This window comes from Leuciscus leuciscus, assembly GCF_965113295.1.
Source record: "Leuciscus leuciscus genome assembly, chromosome: 16".
Taxonomy (NCBI): domain Eukaryota; kingdom Metazoa; phylum Chordata; class Actinopteri; order Cypriniformes; family Leuciscidae; genus Leuciscus; species Leuciscus leuciscus.
Genome location: NC_138740.1, coordinates 4,118,073 through 4,129,631, shown reverse-complemented (window position 1 = coordinate 4,129,631; position 11,559 = coordinate 4,118,073). Strand labels below are relative to the sequence as shown.

Genomic DNA, 11,559 nt, shown 5'->3' with positions numbered 1-11,559 from the left:
GTGATTGAATGAATGACTGAATGGGAATTTGGTTTTTCACTTATATCTCGGGAACCAGAAGGCGAAAAATTCTGAAACTCAGAGCATAGATAGTGCTTGAGGAGCCCTGTTGAATGAGACCATCAATTATTTACTATGATTTACCATGTTTCTAGCGTGATTTACCACATTACTAGCAATTATGTGAAGTGTCAGTGCAAATGAAGTGATAAACACTGACAAAATATGATTGTGTTATAATAGTTATTGTAATATAAGTATTTTCCATGTTAACTCAATAATGCATGCTTACACACACACACACACACACACACACACACACACACACACACACACACACACACACACACACACACACACACACACAAATATGTTTTCAATGTCTTTAGGATGTGTTATTGTGAAAAAAATATTTTAATGGTCTAACCATTTCATATATTTCATTGTGATCTATATTATCAGTCCAATAATAAAAATAAAAAAATAGCTTTAACCATTTGTTTGTTGGCCAAAGCTGAAAGCTGATAAAAAGATTAATACTATGTCTAATACTGCTGCTCCCTCTAGTTGACAACAGTGGAATTACAGCCTACATCTTACAGTTGAAGTGTTTGAATGAATGAATGGGAATTTGGTTTTTCACTTATATCTCGGGAACCAGAAGGCGAAAAATTCTGAAATTCAGAGCATAGATAGTTCTTGAGGAGCCCTGTTGAATGAGACCATCGCGGTGTTTTTGGGCGATTGGGCCCGGGGGTTATGACTGTTCAAAGGCATGTATTTTGGGGCTGTTATCTCTGGAATGCTTTAGGCAAATTACACCACATTTGAATCGAAGCTAGGCAAGGACGGGCCCTTTCCAACGAGCTCTCACACAAGGTTCAGGGTGGTCTGGGTCGGGAGTTACGGCCGTTCAAAATCGGGGGTCCCACGAATTTGCGATTTGTGGGGGGCGCGCTCCCGAGGCCCGCGACGACACGTTTCGATCAAGAGCCCGGAGAGGACCTTGCCATAAAAATTTGAGCGCGCAACGACTTTCCGTTTTCGAGTTATGAATGAATTTGTATTCGGGGGCGTGATCTAAATGCCGTTTTACTTTCGTTTTCAATTTCCATATCTCAGAGAGTGTGACAATTGTTAATAATAATACTCCAATAGACGAGTTTTGACAAAATGTGATTGTAAATGTTAAAATAATGATTTTATAAAGTCTAAATATGAATGATATAACAATATTAGGGAGTAGTATGATGAAATGGCAGCAGGGGGCAGTAAAATACCACTTATTGGCTTAATGTGCCAATGTTATTCATTTTCAACTTTTTAACTGTTATTTTTTATACTTTTTCTGATAATTATTGATCTATAGAGTCCAGAGATTTGTACTGCAGTGGTTTTTAACATTATTTTATTAACATTATATGATATGGTTATAGGAAATATATGGTTTTAAAGCTTTTTAACAGTTATAGCGCCACCTATGGTCCGATCTCCATAAAAAATTCCATGCTTCTTTAGCATGTTATGTCACATATGCTCATCAATTTTTGTGAAGTTCTGAGTTTTTATTTAGGATTTATAGGCTTTTTAGTGTATTTTGCCACGCCCATTTTCTAAATGACCCTATTACAGCCATCCAAATGCAAAAGTTCAACTTTTTTTCGATAATTATTGATCTAGAGAGTCCAGAGAATTGTCCTAGACTGGTCTGGTTCTGATTGGGCGAAAAACCAGGGACTAGTTCGCAAAAGTAGGTTTTTAACATGTTTGCGAATATTTAATGAACAGTTTGATTGACAGTAGGGGTTCTTGAGGCAAAGTTGTTCAACATGAGCAGATCTATCAAATGATATGCATATTGTGTTGATGTGTGCAAAACCACGTGATTAAAGAGGGCGTAAACCTCGTTAGCGCCAACTAGTGGCCGATTTCTTTCAAAATTCTTACAGACCTCTAGGGCCATGAGTTGAACATGCCCATCGAGTTTAGTTCCGATCGGCCTCCGTTAACCTTCTCTAATAGGTGCTCAACTTCATTGGCCGATGGCGGCCATGTTTTTTGAGATACGCCAATGTCCTCATAGATATACATGGCACCCTGGACCAAGAGACTGCATGCCAATTTTCAAGTCAATTGGACTAACGGTCAGGTGGTTATAGCCCTTTTCATGTTTTTTTCATGTTATAACGCCACCTAGTGATCAATCGTCGCGATTTTTTTACTGTGACCCCAGATCGAACTCATACACATGTGTACCGAGTTTGGTGAAAATATCTAATTTCGTTCATGAGTTATAACCATTTTAGTAAACTGGCTCCGCCTCCTGCGAACGTTTTGACGCCCCTTAGCAACCATGGATCAAAATTTCAACTTTTTTTCGATAATTATTGATAATCAGACTCCAGAGAACATTTCTGCACTGGTTTGGTTCCGATTGGCCAAAAAAACCCTCTACAAGTTCGCAAAAGTAGGTTTTGGACAAAATTCAAAATGGCGGAAAAATTTGCATACCGGAAATGAAATTGAAGATATACATTTTGTCCGTCTTGAGACAAGGATTACAGTGATATAAGACACTTGAGTCTGTGACAAAGGGTTAAGGAGATTTAAGCAAAACCGTGATTTTTTTTGGTTTTTTGCACTATAGCGCCACCTATGGGCCAATCGAGGTCATACTCTCTGAACCTCTCCTCGATTTTTGTACTACCTTCTGGCCAAGTTTCAAGTCTCTAGCACTTACGGTTTGGGCTGCACGATGCGTTTTACGGCAGAAGAATAATAATAATAATTAAAGCTGCAAGCAGCATTTATCGGGGTTCAAGCATTTAAGGCCTTTAAGCAGAAAAGCATCAAAAGTTATTAAGTTTTATTTAGCAAGCATGTAACCACTGACATAATAGATGGAAAAGACCATTTACAGCCAATACAGGCAATGTACCATTGGAAATATATGGTTTTAAAGCTTTTTATAGGAGTTATAGTGCCATCTATGGATTGATCTCCATAAAATTGTTTACTGTGACCTCAAATTGAACCCATACACATGTGTACTGAGTTTGGTGAAGATATCTCATTTACTTCTTGAGTTATAGCCATTTTAGTAAAATAGGCTCCTCCCACAATAATTTACCACATTCTAGTATTATTTACTATGATTCTAGCATGATTGACATAGTTTACCATGATTTTATCTTAGTTTACCTTGATTTACCATATTCTAGCATGATTTAGCATGATATACTACATTCTAGTATGATTTACCATTGTTTACTGTGATTCTAGCATGGTTTACCATAGTTTATTATGATTTATCATAGTTTACCATGATTTACCCTGTTCTAGCATGATTTACCATGATATACCACATTCTAACATGATTTACCATAGTTTATCATGGTTTACCATGATTTACCCTGTTCTAGCATAGTTTACCATGATTTACCACGTTCTAGAATGATTTGCCAGGATTCTAGCATGGTTTACCTTGATACACCACATTATAGTATTATTTACTATGATTTACCATGTTTCTAGCAATTATGTGAAGTGTCAGTGCAAATGAAGTGATAAACACTGACAAAATCTGATTGTGTTATAATAGTTATTGTTATATAAGTGATTTTTAGAGTCTAAATATGAATGTGAGCACATGTGAAAAGACTTCATTAATAAGTAGAATGGCCAGCAGAGGGCAGAAGAAGACCACTTATTGGCTCACTTTCACTTTAAACTTCATGATTTTCACCAGTTTTCTGGACTAAAGCAAACCAGTTTTTCCATGTTAACTCAATAATGCATGCTTATTGACACACACACACACACACACACACGCACACACGCACACACACACACACACACACACACACACACACACACACACACACACACACACACACACACACACACACACACAGAGAAATAAACATACACAAATACAAATATGTTTTTAATGTTTTGGAATATGTTATTGAGAAAATATATGTATTGGTCTATTAGAATTCCTTTGTGATCTAATAATATAAAAAAGAAAAGAAAAAATGATTGCTTTTTAAAGCATTTGTTTGTTTCCCAATACTGAAAACGAATGAAAAGGTCATGCGTAATACTGCTGCTCCCTCTAGTGGACAGTGGTATTACAGCTTCCATCTTACAGTTGAAGTGATTGAATGAATTAATGAATGGGAATTTGGTTTTTCACTTATATCTCGGGAACCAGAAGGCGAAAAATTCTGAAACTCAGAGCATAGATAGTGCTTGAGGAGCCCTGTTGAATGAGACCATCAATTATTTACTATGATTTACCATGTTTCTAGCGTGATTTACCACATTACTAGCAATTATGTGAAGTGTCAGTGCAAATGAAGTGATAAACACTGACAAAATATGATTGTGTTATAATAGTTATTGTAATATAAGTATGTTCCATGTTAACTCAATAATGCATGCTTACACACACACACACACACACACACACACACACACACACACACACACACACACACACACACACACACACACACACACACACACACAGATACAAATATGTTTTCAATGTCTTTAGGATGTGTTATTGTGAAAAAATATTTTAATGGTCTAACCATTTCATATATTTCATTGTGATCTATATTATCAGTCCAATAATAATAATAAAAAAAATAGCTTTAACCATTTGTTTGTTGGCCAAAGCTGAAAGCTGATAAAAAGATTAATACTATGTCTAATACTATGTCTAATACTGCTGCTCCCTCTAGTTGACAACAGTGGAATTACAGCCTCCATCTTACAGTTGAAGTGTTTGAATGAATGAATGGGAATTTGGTTTTTCACTTATATCTCGAGAATGCCCAGGGCAAATTACACCACATTTGAATCGAAGCTAGTCAAGGACGGGCCCTTTCCAACGAGCTCTCACACAAGGTTCGGGGTGGTTTGGGTCGGGAGTTGCGGCCGTTCAAAGTCGGGGGTCCGCGGGCTTGCGATGCGCGGGGGGGCGCGCTCCCGAGGCCCGCGAGGACACGTTTCGATCAAGAGCGTGGAGAGGACCTTACCATCAAAATTTGAGCGCGCAACGACTTTCCGTTTTCAAGTTATGAGTGAAATTGTACTGGGGGGGCGTGGCCTAGATGCCGTTTTACTTTCGTTTTCATGTTAAATGTTAAAATAATGATTTTATAAAGTCTAAATATGAATTATATAACAATATTACGGAGTAGTATGATGAAATGACAGCAGGGGGCAGTAAAATACCACTTATTGGCTTAATATGTCATGGTATTCATTTTAAGGCTACATATTGAAGTGACCCTATTATAGCCATCCAAATGAAGAAGTTATACTTTTTCTGATAATTATTTATCTAGAGAGTCCAGAGAATTGCACTGCACTGGTTTTGAACATTATTATATGAACATTATATGTTCATAGATGGAAAACACTATTTACAGCCAATACAGGCAATTTACCATAGGAAATATATGTTTTTAAAGCCTTTTAACAGTTATAGCGCCACCTATGGTCCGATCTCCATAAAATGTTGCATGCTTGTTAATGATGTTATGTCACATATGCTCATCAATTTTTGTGAAGTTCTGAGTTTTCGTTTAGGATTTATAGGCTTTTTAGTGCATTTTGCCACGCCCATTTTCTTTATGACCCAATTTACCCATGCGAAAAATGCAAAAGTTAAACTTTTTTTCGATAATTATTGATCTAGAGAGTCCAGAGAATTGTCCTAGACTGGTCTGGTTCCGATCGGGCGAAAAACCAGGGACTAGTTCGCAAAAGTAGGTTTTTAACATATTCATGAATAATTAATTAATGGTTTGATTGACATTAGTGGTTCTTGAGGCAAAGTTGTTGAGCATGAGCAGATCTATCAAATGATATGCATTTTATGACGATATGTGTAACACCACGTGATTACAGAGCCAAAAAAACTCGTTAGCGCCAACTAGTGGCCGATTTCTTTCAAAATTCTTACAGACCTCTAGGGCCATGAGTCGAACATGCCCATCGAGTTTCGTTCCGATCGACGTCCGTTAACCTTGTCTTATAGGTGCTCAAACTTCATTGGCCGATGGCGGCCATGTTTTTTGAGATACACCAATGTCCTCATAGACATACATGGCACCTTGGACCAAGACACTGCATACCAATTTTCAAGTCAATCGGACTAACGGTCAGGTGGTTATGGGCCGTTTTATGTTTTTTTCATGTTATAGCGCCACCATGTGGCCATTCGCCGCGGTTTTTTTACTGTGACCTCAAATTGACCTCTTACACATTTGTACCGAGTTTGGTGAAGATACCTCATTTACTTCTGGAGTTATAGCCGTTTTAGTAAAATAGGCTCCTCCCACAACATACATTTGGGCGCCCCTTAGCGACCCTGAATGGAAATTTCAACTTTTTTTCGATAATTATTGATATTCAGACTCCAGAGAACATTTCTGCACTGGTTTGGTTCCGATCGGGCAAAAAACCAGGGACTAGTTCGCAAAAGTAGGTTTTTGACAAAATTCAAAATGGCGGAAAATCTATCATGGCGGAAATGAAATCGGAGATATACGTTTTGTTCGTCAGGCATCCAGCTTTCCAATGATATAAGACACTTGAGTCTACAACATACGGTCTAGGAGTTATGAGCAGTTTCGCGCTTTTGGTCGCTATAGCGCCACCTATGGGCCATTCGAGGTCATAATTTGATAACCTCTCCTCGATTTTTGTACTACCATATGGCAAAGTTTCAAAGTTCCAGCTCTTACGGTTTGGGCTGCACGATGCGTTTTACGGCAGAAGAAAAATAATAATAAAAATCAGGACAATTACAATAGGGTTTCAGCACTTCGTGCTTGAACCCCTAATAAAAATCAGCACAATTACAATAGGGTTTCAGCATTTCATGCTTGAACCCCTAATTACACTGTTGACCTTCCCTTACACCTCAACTCACCCTTAAACCTAACCATACCACCAAACCTGTCCCTAATCTAACCCGTCTCCACCTCAATAGCAGCACAAGTGTTTCACTAAACAACAACACAATAAGTACATTGCACCTAAATATAATTTTTTTATGTAAGTGCATGGTAGTTAAAGACACCTGATATAATGTGTGACCAATCTATGTTTTTGAAATGTATATTATATTATTGTACGTCTCGTTTTTTCATTTGCAAAACACTTTTCCTTGTTTCTTGTGTTTTCAGTGTTCTGGCCATTAGGATGATCAAGTACTTTGTACACTCAATCCTCTTTGTCCACTGTGCGGCACTGCTCTGCATTTCATTTGTTGAAAGTCATGGAATAATGTCATGGATTGCCGAAACAGGTGAGGAAATAAAAAACATAGGACAATTTAAAGGAGTCAGAGCATGAGACATCAAAATCCCCTTGATCTTTTGAAATGACGTTTGAAATAATGTTAAAAGAATATACCATAACTTTCAAAACATCCATTTGTTTTATTTCAGTCTTATCTTACTAGCTTTTGCAGCATTAAAATAAACTATTACATTATTAAAACCTTGACTAACATCATAAGCAGGCACCATCAAAAAATAAACAAATAAAAGGATGAAAAAAATGATCATGTGAACTGAGGCAGCTGGTATCAACATCATAAACATAAACGGTTCCTAAGTATCACACAACATGATGTATATAAACTCGCACGATGAGGAATACTTCAAGGAGGAAAGGCTTTATTAACAAATACTCAGGAAACAGGCTTAACTCAGGAGAAATACACGTATACATTGACGCTATCATTAACGAGAAGCGACAAACACTAAGGGAGAACTGAAGGCTTATAAGCATGAGCAAACAAAGGGAACTAATAAGTTGAATAACAAGACAGGTGAATAAAATTACTAAATAAAATGACTTTTTTTTGTGCACTGGAAGACAAAATGTGTATCGATTTAGATTTATGGAATTGGCACACGCATTACATTTATTATCATTAACTGACAATAAATCCAGAATAAATGCAAAGAAAAAATTTATAAAACTAACTTATTAGATTTATTCATGAAAGAAAAAATAATCACTGTCAGGACAGATCATAAAACAAAGTGCTGTTAACTATTTTACATTTAAAAATCAGTAAATTTGTGTGTAAAAAAGATTTGATTTGAAAAGTTAGTTATAAAATGAACAACAAAGTAGATAATTTGACATACAGTATCAGTTTGTTTTGTTCATTGCTATGGTTATCACTGTCATTCGGTTTGAATCGCTCATTTAAATACAATCCAGAAACTTTGCAATGTGTAGTTGGCAGTCTGTATATTATATACCGACAGAGAGCAAAGATCCCTGACATTATAATCACTGAAGCTGTAAATTGCAACGAGAGGCACACAAAGCTGCACTCTTGCAAAAACTCCCGTTATAATCAATCAAGCTGTTTACATCTCTTATTGACATTGTGTTTATACGTTGTTGGTTATACAGAACTCACGCTGAACAAACTCAGTGGTGTTGAGCGGATATAAACACAGCTGATTGGCCATCGCGTTCACACGTTCAACAGATATGTCTGTGATTGGCTACAAAGCTCAACGCTGCTGCAACACGTTGTGAATAGAAACCTTTGCCGCTCTTCACAGAGCACTCACACAAACAGTCACGGGTGCGTTTTAAAGCAGCCGGCTATCAGCGGTACTGCAGAACGGCAGATATCCTCATATTAAATGATCAAATGGCGGGTGCCAAAATATTTTAAATTCAGGAAAAACCCTGGGTGCCTTAATAATAGCATTGCATAAATGTAATATCACTGCGTATATGTGATATCATTGCGTGATTACATAAACTGTTGAATTGTTTTATTGAATCGCTTCATTGAAATGAACTGTCCGAAAGAACCAGTTTACTGAAAAGGATTGAACTTCCCATCACTATGGTTCACCAGCTAGACCAGCACAATACCAGCGGGACCAACATGGAATTCATGCTGGTTTATGTTGGATTTTTCAGCAGGGCTAATTTTTTTTCTTCTCTCCTTTGCAGAGATCTATGACTTCACTGAAATGTATAGATATGCTACGTACTGGTTATTACAAATTTACACAACAACAGGATATGGTGATATAAAGGCAACAAACTTGGGAGAAGTGATGGCATTGGTTATGCTAATGATTCTGTCTAAAATTCAAGTGGTTTATAAAATTGGACTTCTCATCGCTACACAAACAAACATGAGAACGCGGCAGGAAGCCTTTGAGGAAAAACTACAGGTAATTGTGAACATTACATCTTGAAGAACAACAGTCTCAAATACAGTGTGTATGACATTGCAAAGTGTTTGATAAATTGCAACTACATTTTTCCTCTAGTTATGATTTATTTCAGAATAACCTTGTTATCTGTTCCAGACTATTCAGGGGTACATGATGCATGAGAGAATCCCATCTGCATTACAAAATCGGGTGACGCAGTTCTACAATTATCGGTGGAACCGCACTAGAGGGACATGCGCTGAGGTTTTGTTCCAAGGCATCCCCATCTCTTTGAAAATGGAGATTGTGTCAAGGTAAATATAACAGCCCTATAACCTGAACATGAGAAAATGATTAAATTGGCACAATTGTAGAGATTGTAATGATTAGTGATTTGGCCCATTTTGGAGTCTCTACCAACTCTATAGCGCCACCACCAATTCAAAAATTCACTTTTGAACCGCTTGTTCTGGAAAAATTATAGTATACCCTAGTATACCTGATTCCTCTCATCATGCTGATCACATTCAACATCTTACATTAAGGCAAGGCAAGGCAAGGCAAGTTTATTTATATAGCACATTTTATACACAATGGCAATTCAAAGTGCTTTACATAGAAGAAATTAAAATAATGAAAAGAAATAAGAATAATTAAAAGTTTAGAAAAATAAAATAAAATACAGTACTTTTAAAAAATAAAAAAAAGAATATTATTATAGATCTTTCCTTCAAAGGATTCCCTTAAGACTTAAATCTTTCAACCTTCTTTTAACCTTCAATCTTCTTACGACTTCCATCTATCAACTTTCCTTTAACTTTCTTTTCTCCCTCATTTACTCACACGTTCTTTTCACTTTCTTTAGCACTGCGTTCACATTCTTTCTCAGACGAAAACTTTAATATCGTCATTTAAATACTGTTCTACTTTCAAACCCACATTAATACACGTCACTTTCACATTATCACCTTCTGAGTGGGCATTTACAGTTTCGGGCTAAATGCCCTGCTGACATAGGAGAAATTAAAATAATTAAAAGAAATAAGAATAATTAAAACAGTTTAGAAAAATAAAATGAAATACAGTACAGTACAGTCGGACGAACAGCGGCACAGTGCTCATTCAGTAAATGCACAGCTAAACAGAAGTGTTTTGAGTCTGGATTTGAATGTGACCACTGTAGGAGCACATCTGATCTCTTCTGGAAGCTGGTTCCAGCTGCGGCTGGCATAATAGCTAAAAGCAGACTCACCATGTTTAGAGTGAACCCTTGGTATTTCTAGCTGATATGATCCTAATGATCTGAGTGATCTGTTGGGTTTATATTCAGTGAGCATATCTGCAATGTATTGAGGTCCTAGGCCATTGAATGATTTATATACCAGTAATAATATTTTAAAATCAATCCTAAATCTAACTGGGAGCCAGTGTAAAGACCTGAGGACTGGTGTGATATGTTCATATTTTCTGGTTCTGCTCAGAATCCTTGCGGCAGCGTTCTGTATGAGCTGCAACTGTCTTATGGTCTTTTTGGGAAGGCCAGTGAGGAGTCCATTACAATAATCCACCCTGCTGGTGATGAAAGCATGCACAAGTTTCTCTAAGTCTTGTCTGGAAACAAAGCATCTAATTCTTGCAATATTTTTCAGATGATAGTATGCTGATTTAGTTATTGCTTTGACATGACTACTGAAACTAAGGTCTGAATCTAGTGTCACACCAAGATTCCTGACTTGATGTTTAGTTGTTTGACCCCTAGAGTGAAGGTATGCGTTCACTTTGAGAACTTCATCTTTGTTTCCAAACGCAATAACTTCAGTTTTGTCTTTGTTTAATTGAAGAAAGTTTTGACACATCCAACTGTTGACTTCGTCAATGCATCGGCACAAGGAGTCAATGGGGATGTAATCATTAGGCGATAGGGCTAAGTACAGCTCCACCGTAGCATTAAGACTCCACCCTCACCACTCCTCCTTTAAATGTTGTCAAATTCTTACGAAAATTGGCTCAGATGATCTTTGGACCAAGCCACACAGACAACAATTTTTTTTATTCATCCTGGTTCAAAATTTATGATATCATAAACTTAACAATGCGGACCCAAAATTGGTTCAGAGGCTGTACCTCAGACAAACTTCGATCAATCGATATGAAAATTGGTACACTTTATCGAAACCATGATCCGAGAGAACATGCCAAATGTGGGAACAGCATTTTGTCACAAAATCATGATCTTGGTGTCGTGCTGAATCCGTAGATACTGATTTATCCAGGATCGGATGAACCACGTGCCATTTTGAATCTTGTTATAAATTCTGATTTCTTTTTAACAATT

The 11,559-nt window shown here is 37.0% G+C and overlaps 1 protein-coding gene across 1 annotated transcript in view; it reads left to right on the top strand.

Moving 5' to 3' along the window:
- The window catches only part of cngk (cyclic nucleotide-gated potassium channel), a 33,883-nt gene that overhangs the window by 20,726 nt on the left and 1,598 nt on the right, over nt 1–11,559 (top strand). Inside the window, 3 exon segments of the mRNA XM_082140851.1 lie at nt 7,209–7,330; nt 9,016–9,242; nt 9,381–9,538. Coding sequence (XP_081996977.1) covers nt 7,209–7,330; nt 9,016–9,242; nt 9,381–9,538 — 507 coding nt within the window.